Source organism: Schistocerca cancellata, chromosome 6, assembly GCF_023864275.1.
Source record: "Schistocerca cancellata isolate TAMUIC-IGC-003103 chromosome 6, iqSchCanc2.1, whole genome shotgun sequence".
NCBI classification, from domain to species: domain Eukaryota; kingdom Metazoa; phylum Arthropoda; class Insecta; order Orthoptera; family Acrididae; genus Schistocerca; species Schistocerca cancellata.
The window spans coordinates 521933622-521950874 of NC_064631.1; the positions used below are offsets into that span (position 1 = coordinate 521933622).

At 47.0% G+C, this 17253-nt stretch overlaps 1 protein-coding gene across 1 annotated transcript in view; it reads left to right on the plus strand.

The window, feature by feature from the left end:
* The first annotated feature begins 251 nt into the window (after nt 1-251).
* Nucleotides 252-17253, plus strand: part of LOC126088410 (uncharacterized) — a 198409-nt gene continuing 181407 nt past the window's right edge. Inside the window, exons 1-3 of the mRNA XM_049906549.1 lie at nt 252-376; nt 9373-9568; nt 9659-9790. Coding sequence (XP_049762506.1) covers nt 252-376; nt 9373-9568; nt 9659-9790 — 453 coding nt within the window. The remainder of the gene's footprint in view (nt 377-9372; nt 9569-9658; nt 9791-17253) is intronic.

Consider the following 17253-nt stretch of genomic DNA (forward strand, 5'->3'; position numbering starts at 1 on the left):
GTGGTAGGGAAACCCAGTAGAATTAGTTTGAGGCCGAATAGACGTAGCAGTGTTAAATATGGCGGACCTAAGATCTGCCATGAAGGGACACTATTATGATAACTACACTCCTGGAAATGGAAAAAAGAACACATTGACACCGGTGTGTCAGACCCACCATACTTGCTCCGGACACTGCGAGAGGGCTGTACAAGCAATGATCACACGCACGGCACAGCGGACACACCAGGAACCGCGGTGTTGGCCGTCGAATGGCGCTAGCTGCGCAGCATTTGTGCACCGCCGCCGTCAGTGTCAGCCAGTTTGCCGTGGCATACGGAGCTCCATCGCAGTCTTTAACACTGGTAGCATGCCGCGACATCGTGGACGAGAAACCGTATGTGCAGTTGACGGAATTTGTATAGTGGGCATGCGGGAGGCCGGGTGGACGTACCGCCGAATTGCTCAACACGTGGGGCGTGAGGTCTCCACAGTACATCGATGTTGTCGCCAGTGGTCGGCGGAAGGTGCATGTGCCCGTCAACCTGGGACCGGACCGCAGCGACGCACGGATGCACGCCAAGATCGTAGGATCCTACGCAGTGCCGTAGGGGACCGCACCGCCACTTCCCAGCAAATTAGGGACGCTGTTGCTCCTGGGGTATCGGCGAGGACCATTCGCAAGCGTCTCCATGAAGCTGGGCTACGGTCCCGCACACCGTTAGGCCGTCTTCCGCTCACGCCCCAACATCGTGCAGCCCGCCTCCAGTGGTGTCGCGACAGGCGTGAATGGAGGGACGAATGGAGACGTGTCGTCTTCAGCGATGAGAGTCGCTTCTGCCTTGGTGCCAATGAAGGTCGTATGCGTGTTTGGCGCTGTGCAGGTGAGCGCCACAATCAGGACTGCATACGACCGAGGCACACAGGGCCAACACCCGGCATCATGGTGTGGGGAGCGATCTCCTACACTGGCCGTACACCACTGGTGATCGTCGAGGGGACACTGAATAGTGCACGGTACATCCAAACCGTCATCGAACCCATCGTTCTACCATTCCTAGACCGGCAAGGGAACTTGCTGTTCCAACAGGACAATGCACGTCCACATGTATCCCGTGCCATCCAACGTGCTCTAGAAGGTGTAAGTCAACTACCCTGGCCAGCAAGATCTCCGGATCTGTCCCCCATTGAGCATGTTTGGGACTGGATGAAGCGTCGTCTCACGCGGTCTGCACGTCCAGCACGAACGCTGGTCCAACTGAGGCACCAGGTGGAAATGGCATGGCAAGCCGTTCCACAGGACTACATCCAGCATCTCTACGATCGTCTCCATGGGAGAATAGCAGCCTACATTGCTGCGAAAGGTGGATATACACTGTACTAGTGCCGACATTGTGCATGCTCTGTTGCCTGTGTCTATGTGCCTGTGGTTCTGTCAGTGTGATCATGTGATGTATCTGACCCCAGGAATGTGTCAATAAAGTTTCCCCTTCCTGGGACAATGAATTCACGGTGTTCTTATTTCAATTTCCAGGAGTGTATTTAATTCAGTAGTAATGTAGGGAATCAAGCCATAGTAATTTTAATCTGCCATCCTCCATAAAATTTCATGATGTGATACCAACAAAACTTGACTACTGGTCATATCTATAATAGTTTGATTTACTGTTAAAGTGAATTTAACAAGTTTTGTGACAGACCTGAATGCTAAAATCCGAATGCTTTGGTTGACCTTAACGATCGACATTTCATATAGAAGCGCATCATTAAAATGACAAACGCTGTAAATATCAACCCTGTAACTTTTTGTCTGAAAGATACAGCAAATTTAAGTTTTCAGTATTTTCAGTTAAGCATAAATCACTTCCTCCACACAAAACACATTGAACGATGGCAGCACGTCATCTTCTTGAATGATTAGGTAATAGAATATTTGTTGTAAAGGTTAATGCATAATACGTTTATTATATATTTACCAAAAATCACATTGGTGCAATGCTACAGGCCGTGGCGTTCAAAGCTAAGATGGAAATTGTATTGGTTTTATGTAAAAGAATTTAATGTGTGTTATGTAATGGATATTATTGTTACTTTATTTAGAACGTGAAAGTGGTCAAGCTTTGATTATTTAAGTATGTTAAAAATGTAAAATAATGTAGAATAAGTTCTTGCCAACCAGATGGACGTCTTCAGGGAAGAGAACTGCCATAATCAGTTGAGCGAGGATATTCGGCGCTCGGGAAACGCGGCCGAGGACGGGCAGAGGGAGTGCTGGTGCAGACGTGAAAGCGCAGAGTTCGGCTGGAGACGTCAAAGAGTACAGTTCGGATTGAGACGAGAGAGTGGACAGTTGGTCTTCAGGCAGTTAGGAAGTGAAACGACTTGTAAATATTCGCTTTGTGTGGTATCGCGGGTCGTAGTCTGAGCTCCTGGAGTGAACTATTAAGTTTCCGCATTATTAACAAGGTGGAGTATCGAACTTGTAATTCGCGAAGAGATTGTGAGTGATCGAACTGTCAAATGGATTTGTGTTAGAGTGTAACAGTTAGTCGAAATAAGACCACTTTCGCTATTAGTTTGCTTTCTGAATATACATCATTCTAACCAAATGGCAGCTGTGTGGCCTACATCATTTATGGGTCGTTAATTTAGTTCCAGATATTATTATTATTACTGTTATTATACATAGTATGTCATTTTAATTTTGTATTTCTCAAACTTGCCATCAGCCAGACAATTTAACCAAAGTCTCTTAGGACGTGTAATGCGACCTGTGCCTATCAATCCCTAGACGAGTTTTAGCCAAGACTTTTCGACGAAGACGAACCGCATATGAGCCTGAATGGGTTACCTTCTCCGTCACGAGGGCCCACCTCGGTGCCCCTCTGGCTCACTGACGGTCGTCCACCACGTGCCATCTCTTGATGGACTGCCCACTTTTAGCCGCTCTGCGGCGAACTTTTAACTTTCCCAGCACCCTACATCAGGTTTTGGACGACACTTCCTCAACAGAAGCTTCAGTTTTATGCTTCATTCGTGAAGGTGAGTTTTATCATTTGCTCTAAGGTATAGCATGCTTCCTTTGACCCTGTGTGTCCTCCACCTTAGTGCTTTCAGGGTGGGGATTTTAATGTGTTGCAGAGTGGCTGGCATTTCCTTTTTATCCTCATGGTTAACCAGCCATAGTGATATGATTTCCTGTTTCAACCTCTTATACCTGTGTCTTACGTCTTTGTGGTTTTCTTGTCCCGTTTTGTCGATTCAAGTATTTGTTGCCCTTCAGTCATTGTTGTGGTTTTTCCCTTCATTCTGTTTTGTGTTGTCTCGTTGTCCTATTCTCACCCTTGTCGCATTGTTTCCTTAGGAACAAGGGACCGATGACCTTTACGTTTGGTCCCTTCCCTCTTTTAAACCAACCAACCAGTCAGTCATCCGACAGGCTTTTACTACCTGCTGGTGGTACCTTATCGCAGTCTTCTTTGGCCTACAGAAGACATATGAATCTACTTGGCGCCATCATATTTTAATTAACGTTCGTAACTGGAGCATCCTAGCTCCTCTTCTGATTTTTATCTAAGAGTTGGTGTCTCACCGGCTCTTCCAGGTTCGAGTTTGCACTTCACTCAGCTCCCCTCGGATTCAGAGGAAAATATCCCACAGGATTCTGTGCTAAGTGTCACTGTCTTCCTCAAAGCCATCATTGGACTTGTAAACTCCGTTGGCCCGTGGTTATCTCGGCGTTGTCCGACGACAGATTTTTGCACCTGGTGAAGCCCCCGCTCAGTAGCATCTGCTGAGCGCCGGCTCCAAGGTGCCACGTCCGAAAGAACAGATACCATCTTCATATACATATAGTTAAGGCTCACCAGCTGTAATGTCTCTTGCAGCGGTCTCTCCGCGATATTTTCAGAAATTTTATAAATTATATAACTCAGTACATATCTCGAAATATCTCTTCTTATCTTACCGATCATCAATGCAAAGTAATTTCAAGCCAAATTATTCCTTGGAGCGTCCATTTACTCCATGGAAAAGCCTCTCTGCTATCTATGTTTTCTCTTATGAAAAGGACGAAGGAATTCTTGCGGATTAGTCCTGAAAGGAGGAGGATGTATATGTATATATTGTTGAGCTAGTCGCCAGCTTGATGAGATTCTGTATGAGAAGGAATTTAATACATGAACTAAACTAAAGTGTGTTCGCGTATTATTTAACTGATTATTATTGACAGTGTCTGCTTACTACGCTGTGTTGCACGGGATCAGCGGGGAACGTCTGATTTACACTGGACGAACCTGCCGTTTTGTAAGCTCAAGATATCCAGTTACTTCAAATAAATAGGCTAACACGGTCTTACCAACAGATCTCCGGTCTGCCCCAAGTGATCACCGAAAGTAGATAATTATTACAAATGTTTCCCGGAGATCGACTGACAATTTTCGTCGCACCGAGACTTCGAAATTGCTTCACTGCCTTATGGAATTTAAGTTAAGCTCAATTTAATCAGGATAGAACAGTACTGAACTGTGTGAATGTGATAAGTCTGCTTTGTGAATGAAAATTCCCTTAACATACGCATTTTTTTAACATCCTGATCAGTGAAGCTAAATCAGGCCAGTGTGAGAGAGGTTTTTAAATTTTAGATTCCACAAAAAATATTAAATTTGGCTTCACTGTGACAGGACACATTTTTGAGCATTACTTAAACATTGTGTGAATTTTATGTTGCATGTGCACGAGAGAAAAGAAGACGAGGCCTGTTCCAGAAGTCACAATTTCGCCACAATCTAAGAGAAGGTCGTTCAGGCCAGACAATATACAATTAAATTTTTGTAGATAGAAATTTAGAATAACTATTTAAATGTCTATCGGTCTGAATCAGATTGATTGGGTGACTGTTGGGTTAAACTTTAGATGGGAAGTGTTTATTATAAGTGAGTATTATGCAAAGTTTAGGTCAGTGACATTATTAACTCAGATGCGAGTGACTTTATATATTTGTTGTTCTGTGTATTAATGGTTCTTACTAGGGCGGCTTATAAAATGGCAATGCAACAGCAGAGCGAATCACAGCAGCCCTCAGCTGTTTCTGAGGTTAGTGAAACAATTAGACGCTAGCTTAACTGAAGTAGTGCCTAGCGGAAGCATTAGTCAGGCCCCACAACAAAGCTTAAGTGTTTCGACGTCATCTGAGCAGGACGAAATAAACCCATTGACTGTAATCATGCAGCAGTTAAAACTGTTAGCCAAAAATGTAACAGGCTTAACTAAAGCAAGGGAAATGAACAATTAGCAGCCAATCAAGTGAAAGTCCAGGAGCAATTAGAAGCTAATCAAGCGGAATTAAATAATAAATTAGTATAGTTTTCAGAAACTTGATGATAAATTAAATAAAACTGCGGAAGAATTGAAAATTCAGAATGAAAAGACAATTAAAATTAGCTGCTCAAATTGAGCAAGTCACTCAGCAGTGTAATGAAAATGCTAAGAAGTTATGCCTAGAGCTGAGTATGTTGCTACTAAGCTTGATACTATTAAGGAGCAGGTCGAGTCAATCCCACAGATAGTTCAAGCACAAGAACAGATGCAATGTTCTATGGCGGTAATTCCAGTATTAGTTGAAGTTCAAGATGAATTAAAGCAACAGGTAAATGAGATGTCAGCAGATATGCAGGATTTGAGACAATCACAAGACAAGATCCCGAAGGACATCCAAAATTTGGATAAATCCATAAATAACATAAAGGAGAGACAAGACGAGGTTGATCATAAGGTAAACATTCTTGCGGGAAATTTCTCGCAGTTAAGTTTGGAAAGGCAAAGCATTTCCTCAGACAATATTGAACATACGGTCAGAGCAGCTATACAATCTATGACCGTGAGCGTTGAAGAAAATTTATTTAATCAAGGTTGAACAACTAGGCGAAGAAATTAAACAATGGAAAGAAAACATTGAGAGATCTTTAAATCCATCTCGAGATGATTTGCGTTCCACGCAAGGAAATGAATCCATAACAAGATCTATCAATGAAGCGACATGATCAAGTACAGACAGGGACATTAATGCACACGCTCGTTTTTGCAATCAACATCAATCACAACAGACAGGGACATTAATGCACACGTTCGTTTTTGCAATCAACATCAATCTCAACACTGAGGGTAGTCATAATGACTGTAATTGTAAAAGCAATACTGAGGAGAAAATGCTGAAACAACGCCAATTCCAGATCTACAACCCAGACAAGAAAAATGTTCATCCCGTAGTGTTTATAAGAAGTTTGACCACCTTCTGTGCGGATGCACAAACAGTGCCCGAAGTCTTACGGGAATCGGCGGTAAAGTCGCGAGTAATGAGTATGATGGGCAGGGGCACTCTGAATATAGTGAGAGACAAGAAGTTGCGAATGGCGGTCTCACAGGAGGCGTGCTAGAGATAAATCCCAGCAGTCACACTATACACTGTTTCCCCGGTGGATCATATGGATAGAGCGTCTGCCATGTAAGCAGGAGATCCCGGGCTCGAGTCCCGGATGGGGCACACATTTTAAACTGTCCCCATTGACTTATATCAACGCATGTATGCAGCTAAGGGTATTCATTTCATTGTAATTTCATCACCATTAGCTACAGAGCACATCCAGCATGGCTTTTAAAGCTGCTGGGAACTGCCAGCAAACGCTTATTGTAGAACTGCTCCAAATGACGTGGTCAAGTGTCGTTTTTACCCAAAAGTCGACAAAGGTTCGTTAACAATAGTGCTTACACCAAGATAGCTTTTCTTCAGCTCATCTGCTCTCATCGTCAACGAAAGCCGCCGGTCATCTGGAGGCATTCGTCGCAACTGTGCCATTGCAAAATGGAGCGCCAAAGGGTGTGACACTTCAATGTGAAGTTGTGCTTGAAATTCCGAAAAACGGTGACGGAGACCAAAGAATGGTCCTGCAAGAGGACAATGTTGAAACTGTCAGTAAAAAGTATGTGCTTCTGTGGTTTAAATGCATTAGAGACCGAAAGGACGGTGCTGAAGAAGAGTTGAGTTCAGGTCAGTGCAACGTCGAATGAGGGCCATCGATGCTCATGGATGATGGGCGACTGTCTTTCAAACTGACAGCAGAAGAGCTGAGGATAAACAGACAGACTAAGCACAATTGTTAAAGAACCTTGCAGATGTTGACGATACCCAACAGTGCCTGACTAAGGTGCTTCGAGCTTTTGCACGATAAGCGCTTGACAGCTTCCAACAACTTCACAACTGATTCCCTATACATGTTGTAGCTAACGGCGATTAATTCGACAGCCAGTAGTGGTTCTCTCCTTGTGACTATCCTTCCGTTTTTCCTTTCCTTGTTCCCTTGTTCGTTTGCCTCTCCCTTGTTCGTTTGCCTCTCCCTTGTTCGTTTGCCTCTCCCTTGTTCGTTTGCCTCTCCCTTGTTCGTTTGCCTCTCCCGTGTTCGTTTGCCTCTCCCTTGTTCGTTTGCCTCTCCCTTGTTCGTATGCCTCTCCCTTGTTCGTTTGCCTCTCCCTTGTTCGTTTGCCTCTCCCTTGCTCGTTTGCCTCTCCCTTGTTCGTTTGCCTCTCCCTTGTTCGTTTGCCTCTCCCTTGCTCGTTTGCCTCCCCCTTGCTCGTTTGCCTCTCCCTTGCGCGTTTGCCTCTCCCTTGCTCGTTTGCCTCTCCCTTGCTCGTTTGCCTCTCCCTTGCTCGTTTGCCTCTCCCTTGCTCGTTTGCCTCTCCCTTGCACGTTTGCCTCTGCCTTGCTCGTTTGCCTCTCCCTTGCTCGTTTGCCTCTCCCTTGCTCGTTTGCCTCTCCCTTGCTCGTTTGCCTCTCCCTTGCTCGTTTGCCTCTCCCTTGCTCGTTTGCCACTCCCTTGCTCGTTTGCCTCTCCCTTGCTCGTTTGCCTCTCCCTTGCTCGTTTGCCTCTCCCTTGCTCATTTGCCTCTCCCTTGCTCGTTTGCCTCTCCCTTGCTCGTTTGCCTCTCCCTTGCTCGTTTGCCTCTCCCTTGATCGTTTGCCTCTCCCTTGCTCGTTTGCCTCTCCCTTGCTCGTTTGCCTCTCCCTTGCTCGTTTGCCTCTCCCTTGCTCGTTTGCCTCTCCCTTGCTCGTTTGCCTCTCCCTTGCTCGTTTGCCTCTCCCTTGCTCGTTTGCCACTCCCTTGCTCGTTTGCCTCTCCCTTGCTCGTTTGCCTCTCCCTTGCTCGTTTGCCTCTCCCTTGCTCATTTGCCTCTCCCTTGCTCGTTTGCCTCTCCCTTGCTCGTTTGCCTCTCCCTTGCTCGTTTGCCTCTCCCTTGATCGTTTGCCTCTCCCTTGCTCGTTTGCCTCTCCCTTGCTCGTTTGCCTCTCCCTTGCTCGTTTGCCTCTCCCTTGCTCATTTGCCTCTCCCTTGCTCGTTTGCCTCTCCCTTGCTCGTTTGCCTCTCCCATGTTCGTTTGCCTCTCCCGTGTTCGTTTGCCTCTCCCGTGTTCGTTTGCCTCTCCCGTGTTCGTTTGCCTCTCCCGTGTTCGTTTGCCTCTCCCGTGTTCGTTTGCCTCTCCCGTGTTCGTTTGCCTCTCCCGTGTTCGTTTGCCTCTCCCATGTTCGTTTGCCTCTCCCGTGTTCGTTTGCCTCTCCCGTGTTCGTTTGCCTCTCCCGTGTTCATTTGCCTCTCCCATGTTCGTTTGCCTCTCCCGTGTTCGTTTGCCTCTCCCATGTTCGTTTGCCTCTCCCGTGTTCGTTTGCCTCTCCCAATCTTTCAGACACCATACCACTGTTGTCATATGCACTTCATATATTGTGCTGCCAAGTGCCATCCTCTTTTGCACAGTTCCCACAGTGAAGGCTAAGTATTACTCTGTTTTGTAAGTTACCTGCAGTGGCCACCAATATTCCTGTAGCACCTTAACGTGTGCGTAATTAACATTGTGTGGTAATTGCTAACAGACCACTGAGCCTGGGGTCTGAGAGCGCAGACCTTCTTTGGAGACAGTTGAAAGCAGCGAGCAAGGCAATCTGCCTAAACAGCCTACAAACCGGTAAGAAATACTTGTTGCACGCGTACTGACGTAGAAAGCTCTTTTTTCTGCCAAAGTAGTGTGGTATGATACCCTTCTTCTTGCTTTGGCATCAAGGAAATTTATTTGCAATTATAGTAACAAGAAAATACTGTGTCGAATCATTTTAATGCAGTCTGTGCACTTACTGCAATACTGATCGAAATAACTACGAATGTACTAACTGGTTGGTGGTCCCCTACTTGCAGGTCGTGTTTTTTCACGTTTGCCGAAGGAAGTGTTGCCTAAAACGGCGTCTGGGTGGAGCAGAGATCCATCTGAAGATCAGCAGCGATATTACGAACTGTTGGGGGATGTCTATGTGTACGAACAAAACAGCAGCAGAGGACTGTTGATACTGCGCAGAAAAGTGGGTTACGCCATATATGGCATACCAGACGAAGAACCAAAGTGTGATTACGCCCACACGGGTTATAGTGAGAGCAAGTACAAAACCGTGAAAGCTGTCGTCGACTTCATCAGCTATGTAAACAAGAAGACGAAAGAGAAAGATGAGCTTCATATGGCCATTATATTTGTCTTCGTGGAACACGAGGAGCAGGTGCTGCAGTTCCCTGTATTTAGAATACTGCTCACAGAAACCACGTGGAAATTCGTGGATATGAATTGCCGCGTTTATTTATCGTGGCAGGATTACTTGACACAAAATGAATTACCAGAAGGAAAATTTTGCTGGTCTCTCAAAGGAATATTCAGTTCTGACTCCAACGACAAAGTTCAGCTTGGATGGGGAATTACGCCTGCAGAACATCCTGGCCGGAAGGTAAGCATACTCATTTGCTATTTATACTTAACTGTTACAGTTAATATACCATTTTTAGAATAATCTGTGACTGGTACGTGAAAGAAGCTCTTGTCTGCATGAACTTATTTCATTTATGTTTCATTTATATCTTCTTTAGCCTGACCACGTTCGGGTTACATCTCTTCCATCTGACTGGGAGCAACATACCGCAAAAAATATTACAAAAATCACAATAATAATAATTTGCATTATTATTATTATTATTATTATTGTTAATATTATTAATATCAGCTATAATATAAGTTATAACAAAACAATGGAGGCATTAAGATCATTGATTAGTTGAGCGTAGTTGAAGCCTTGTTCGGTATTGTAAGAAGTGGAAGTTGAGAATTCTGTAGATAAGGGGGACGAAAAGATGTTCAGGAGGATGGATTGACGAGGGTGAGCCGCAGACAAGTATATGGAAGAGGTAGCTCGCTATTGTCATATACAGTGATCAACCAGAACATCACGTAATAGCCGTTATGTCACGTTCGGCATAGATAACAGCGGCAACGCGTCGTGGTACGGAAGCAATGGAAGCAATTAGGCCTTTGTAGGTAGTTGGAGTGGCATATTTGCACATACTAGTCACCTAAATCCCCCAAATTCCGGGGACGATGACAATGAGCTCTGACGCCACGTTCAATAACATGCAAGATGTGTTCCATTTGGTTCAGACCAGGCGTGTCGAGGAGGGGGGGGGGGCGGGAGGGGGCGGCAACCACATCAATTGGAACTTGAAACTGACATGGTGCGGTATCTTCTAGGAAACGTCACTGCCGTTGGGAAACATATTAGTCATGAAGTGGTGTATATGGTCAGCAAATAATGTACGATACTCCTTGGCCATCATGATGCCTTGCACGAGCTGAACTCGACCCATGCACACAGATGTGAATGTTCTCCAGAACATAATGCAGTCGCCACCAGCTTGTCTGCCCACAGTGCAGGTGCCAAGGAGTTGTTGTCTTGGAAGACGACAGATTCGCGCGCGCGCGCGCGCGCGCGCGCGCGCGACACACACACACACACACACACACACACACACACACACACACTCCCTTCGGCACGAGGAATGATTTATGGGGATTCATTGCACCATGCATTGCGTCAACGTCCATTGCCTATAGTCACATGCCCATTTTATTCATAGTTGCCGATGTCATGTTGACAACATTGGCCGGAAATACGGAAGCGTCCGATCCCGCCCGTCTGCTTTGACCCATGACATCACAAATATGGCGGAAACAAAAACAAAAACACACACTTTCCACAAGAAGCCTAATGACACTAACGGGACAAGCGCGGGAAATGGGGTGTTTTGGGTGGGGGGAAAACTAAATATAAATAAATTTAGACGCCTTGCGTAGCTACAACGTGTAAGTGAAGACAGCCATGCATGAATACCCACCCACCTCCCCCAGGGATCGTAACCCCTGCAACCCATAGAAGATAAAGATGCTTCAGTAGCCGATTAGTGTTTTTTGTCTTTAAAAAAAAATCTCACGGGATAGAACGAACAGATCAGAAAGATAAATATAATAAACTAAAACAAAAATTGGAGGAAACAGACAATTAAAATAAGTAATAAGTGTTTTTAAATTAAAAAAAAAATCTCACGAGATAGAGCGAACAGATCAGAAAAGTAAATAAAATAAGATAAAACAGAACTGGAGACAGCCACACTCAAACCATACTCCGCGCCGTCATGACGTCACACACAACACCCTTACGTCAAGGGTCAATGCCGACGCGTGGGATCGGACGCTTCTGTCGACCCCATTGGCCTATACATGGTTGTCGGTTGTGGAATCCCCTTGTTTGGAGTATTGGTGCACTTTGTGTTCAGACACACTTGTACTCCATCCAGCGTCAGTCAGATGTTAGTTCAGCCACAAGTCGCTACGTGTCCTGTTTCACTACTGTGCCTACCCTAGAACGTGAGAAAAATAGAGTGGTGACCACCAAACGCCATGGCGTCTGTACATGGTTTCATCTTGGTTTCGACGCGTGTTGAAGACTTTCAACAGCACTCCTTGAGCACACGCCTAGTCATGCAACTTCCAAACTGCTCGTGCTGAACCTCCGGTCCATCACAATCTGCCCTTAGTCAGACTCATATAGATCGTATGACTGCCCCATTCTACACAGTGACAGAATGCTCACTGATATTTTATGCACCGTGCGTGTGTCTGAGTAGCAGTCATTTCTCGCCAGGTAACACTTCTGTCGCCTGTATGGGCTTGCTTAGATAGTAAGTCGGTGGTCACAAAGTTCTGGAAGATCAGTGTTTACCACCAAGGAAGTGAAACACATGCAAGCTGGTCAGTTCATCAGAATGCTTGGACTGAACGGGATCTTGACATACCTGACTTATTAACTGAGCCATCGGTTCTCAGTACCCTGGCAATCCGTTACCTGTTTCACGGATGCCCATGATGGTGATTGTCCACTCCCTGCCCCCTTGTTGCATCAACTGTATGAGCGACCATGCTGTTTCCTCTACAGGTTGCCTTATTTTTAAAAATGATCAAATAATTCAGGAAATCCAAGTGAAAGAAGAGTTGTCTACCTTTCCTGCTCATAAGTTACTCTTCAGTAGAAAACCTACAGTACTCACAGCGGGTAAATATAGCAATGTCCTCGCCTCTGCTCGACCTACTAAGGAGGTAGCCACTCAAACCTGCAACCTCACATTTAGTTCCACGGTCGTCGTATCGGCCAGCCCAAAGATCGCCCGTTCAACCATCCCACCATCCCACTATCACCGATTCTTTCTAAAGGTCAACCTCCATCGGCTCCTGTTAAACCTCGGGACCCAGAACCAGATGCCCAGACTTCCAAAAAAGAGCCTACTCTTGAAGATTTTTTATGTACCCAGACCACACAACCATCAAGTCGTCCTTCCTCTCAACAACCTGCTTCCAAGAAGACTCATAAGAGGACCAGTCCCTCTCCGCCACAGCATGTCGCTTTTACGGCGCCCTCGGTCATCTTCTGTGGCGCAAAGGCGCACTGCTGGTGGTCGATCGACGAGTCGATCCTGGTGGCAGAAGCTTCCCCCGAACACCCTATGGATCAGCATCTTCTACACCTGGCTTATGCTGTTCCACGCCGTCGGCCACCGGCTCTCAGCAGTCGCTGTGTTGGCGGTAACTGTGGACAAAGTTTTCCTTTTTTCGTCCACCCTACGTCAGTTATGTACTGGAATATCCACGGAATTTGCTCCATTCGGGATGAACTGTCGATCCTCTTGCGATCCTACTCTTAATTCATCTTCTGTCTTCAGGAAGTGAAGCTACGTCCCCATGATCCATTTGTTTTCCCTCATTTCCATTGAGTCAGGTTTGATCTCCCTCTTTTGCTGGCGTTCCAACATTGCGGGACTTGATTCTCCTTGATCATACTTTGCCTTATCATCCAATCCACTTACACAGTTCCTTCAAAGCTGTCGCTGTATGTCTTCCCCTTTTGGATTAACCTTCTCTCTTTGTATCATATACATTCCATTGTCCACACCAATGGCAAGAGCTCATATCCTTCATTTTCTTGGTCAGCTCCGTCTCCTCTATTTGCTGGCTGGGGACTCCAACACCTACCACCCACTTGGGGATCTCCTCATCCTTGTATGAGAGGCTCCCTATTGATTGGTCTCTTCCACCAAGCGGATCTTGTTTGCCTCAACATTAGGGAACTTAAATTTTTGTCAGCCTCAACGTCAACCTACTCTCATTTGGACACTTCAGTCGGCACTGTTCACATAGTTCTGCCCTTTGAATGTTTCCATATGTCCTTCGGATACAGCCACAACAGCCATCTATAAGCCCAAAACGCTGGAAGTTTTCCCAAGCCGATTGTACACTTTTCTCCTCTCTAGCAACATTCGTTAGTTTCCTAGCGTGGACGATCGGATTACTCTTGTTACTTAAGTCATTGTTACAGCCACGGAACGTTCACTACCTCGTACTCCCCTTTGCCCCGGCGACCTACAGTTTCTTGGTGGAAGTGTGCCGTGACGCAGTACGCAAGTGGAAACGTGCTTTTCGCGTTTTCTGCCATCTTATGTTGGCCAACTGCATCCAGTATAAGCAGTTACAGGCGCGATGCCATCGTGTCATACGCAATGCGAAGGCAAGTGGGAATTTCCTTACCAGCTCCTATAACACCTTCACTCCACCACTTGTTTGGGGTCGAATCCGATGGCTATCTAGTACGTCCAGTTATTCCCCGATTTCTGGGCAAACTGTCGCGCAGGCTGCCTTAGTGGAACCAGTCGCAATCTTTAACTCATAAGCTCGACAATTTGCTGAGGTTTCGAGCTCTTCTAATTACCCACCAGCCTTTCTCCCGAACTAACAGGTAGTGGAAGAACGACCTCTTGCATTTGCATATACACTCCTGGAAATGGAAAAAAGAACACATTGACACCGGTGTGTCAGACCCACCATACTTGCTCCGGACACTGCGAGAGGGCTGTACAAGCAATGATCACACGCACGGCACAGCGGACACACCAGGAACCGCGGTGTTGGCCGTCGAATGGCGCTAGCTGCGCAGCATTTGTGCACCGCCGCCGTCAGTGTCAGCCAGTTTGCCGTGGCATACGGAGCTCCATCGCAGTCTTTAACACTGGTAGCATGCCGCGACAGTGTGGACGTGAACCGTATGTGCAGTTGACGGACTTTGAGCGAGGGCGTATAGTGGGCATGCGGGAGGCCGGGTGGACGTACCGCCGAATTGCTCAACACGTGGGGCGTGAGGTCTCCACAGTACATCGATGTTGTCGCCAGTGGTCGGCGGAAGGTGCACGTGCCCGTCGACCTGGGACCGGACCGCAGCGACGCACGGATGCACGCCAAGACCGTAGGATCCTACGCAGTGCCGTAGGGGACCGCACCGCCACTTCCCAGCAAATTAGGGACACTGTTGCTCCTGAGGTATCGGCGAGGACCATTCGCAACCGTCTCCATGAAGCTGGGCTACGGTCCCGCACACCGTTAGGCCGTCTTCCGCTCACGCCCCAACATCGTGCAGCCCGCCTCCAGTGGTGTCGCGACAGGCGTGAATGGAGGGACGAATGGAGACGTGTCGTCTTCAGCGATGAGAGTCGCTTCTGCCTTGGTGCCAATGATGGTCGTATGCGTGTTTGGCGCCGTGCAGGTGAGCGCCACAATCAGGACTGCATACTACCGAGGCACACAGGGCCAACACCCGGCATCATGGTGTGGGGAGCGATCTCCTACATTGGCCGTACACCACTGGTGATCGTCGAGGGGACACTGAATAGTGCACGGTACATCCAAACCGTCATCGAACCCATCGTTCTACCATTCCTAGACCGGCAAGGGAACTTGCTGTTCCAACAGTACAATGCACGTCCGCATGTATCCCGTGCCACCCAACGTGCTCTAGAAGGTGTAAGTCAACTACCCTGGCCAGCAAGATCTCCGGATCTGTCCCCCATTGAGCATGTTTGGGACTGGATGAAGCGTCGGCTCACGCGGTCTGCACGTCCAGCACGAACGCTGGTCCAACTGAGGCGCCAGGTGGAAATGGCATGGCAAGCCGTTCCACAGGACTACATCCAGCATGTCTACGATCGTCTCCATGGGAAAATAGCAGCCTGCATTGCTGCGAAAGGTGGATATACACTGTACTAGTGCCGACATTGTGCATGCTCTGTTGCCTGTGTCTATGTGCCTGTGGTTCTGTCAGTGTGATCATGTGATGTATCTGACCCCAGGAATGTGTCAATAAAGTTTCCCCTTCCTGGGACAATGAATTCACGGTGTTCTTATTTCAATTTCCATGAGTGTAATTCCGTTTTTTCTAGGCGGGAGCTCAGACATGCACTATCCTCCTCTCGCTCTTCTGCTCCGGGATCAGATGGTATCCAGGTCCAAAAGTTGCTGCGTCCATCATACCCTAGTCTGTGCTACCTCCTTCGCGTCTATAATCGACTTAACTTCAGGTCGATCGTACCTTTCCCAGAAGATGGTGGGAAGCTATCGTCATTGCTCTTCCAAAACAGGGGAAGGACCAACATCTCCTATCCAGTTTTCGCCCAATCCCCCTCACGAGTAATGTATGTAAGGTTTTTGAGCGTATAGTAAATAGCCATTTAGGCTGGTGGCTGGAGTCCCGAAACCCTTCTAATAACTGCGGTTTCCGCAAACATCGTTCTGCGTTTCACCATCTTGTTGCTCTCTCCACTCTTATCATGAACAGTTTTCTCAGGAAACGGCAAGCGGTAGCTATATGTTTTGATATGGAGAGGCATACGATACCTGTTGGATAACAGGAGTCCTCCGCACAGTGTTCTCTTGAAGCTTTCGAGGCTGGCTACCCCTTTTCATCTGCGAATTCGACAGAGCGCACATTGAAGGTGCGGGTGAACGCTACTCCATCCTGTAACTTCTTCCAAGAAAACGGAATGCTCCAGGGCTCCATGTTGTACTGTTAGCCGTCACCATAAACTCAATTACGGATTGTTTCCTTTCCGATGTATCGGGTTCCGTCCTTGTCGACGACTTCGCTATCTATTGCAGCTCTCAACTGACCAGCCCTAAAGCTTCAAGGACGTCTCCACTCACGTAGCATCGAACCGGCTTTAGATTTTCTCCGAATAAAACCGACTGTGTAAATTTTTGGCGTCGTATGGAGTTTCATCCACCTTCCCTACATCTAAGCCCCATTGAACTTCTGTTCGCGGACGTCGCCAAATTCGTGGAACGTAAATTTGACAGAAAACTGTACTGGTTTCCTCACGTTCCGCATCTTTCGGCTGTCAGTCTGCAATCCCTCAATACCCTCCGTGTTCTGAGTGGTACCCCCTGGGGAGCAGACAGTAGTCTTCCTCCACCCATACCGCGCCTTAATGCGCTCGAAATTTGACTGTGGAAGCATAGTTTACTCCTCTGCGCGACCATCTATTCTTATGCGTCTGGATTCCGTCCACCCCTGTGGATTGCGTTTAGCATCTCTGGAGCATGGTTGCTCATCCGACCCATGCACTTCTTGTTTCCTTCTTCTTCCTTCTTCTTTCTTCTTCTTCGCCCTTCTTCGACGCCTCCCTGAATTCAGGGAATGCAAGTAGCCTTTATTCTCTACTACCAATGGGAGTCCACTCTGTCAACTGCTACAATCGCCTGCTTTCCAATTTCCTAAAAGTTTCTTGAAAAATGAAGGTGCGACGCCACACTTATTTTCATTGACGTCTTCAGGACTACCGCTGGTGTCGGGAGTGTCTTTATTATTGACTATACCACTATTAGTTTTCGGCTTCTCGACCGCTGTTCAGTTTTTACTGCAGGGCCTTACGTGCTTTCCTACATCCGTCGCCATCAGCGAATACAATATATTATACGCTCAGATTCGCTCAGATCTCTTCTCGACGTCCAAGCTCTTTATCCCGTCCACCCTCTGGTCGACCAGAT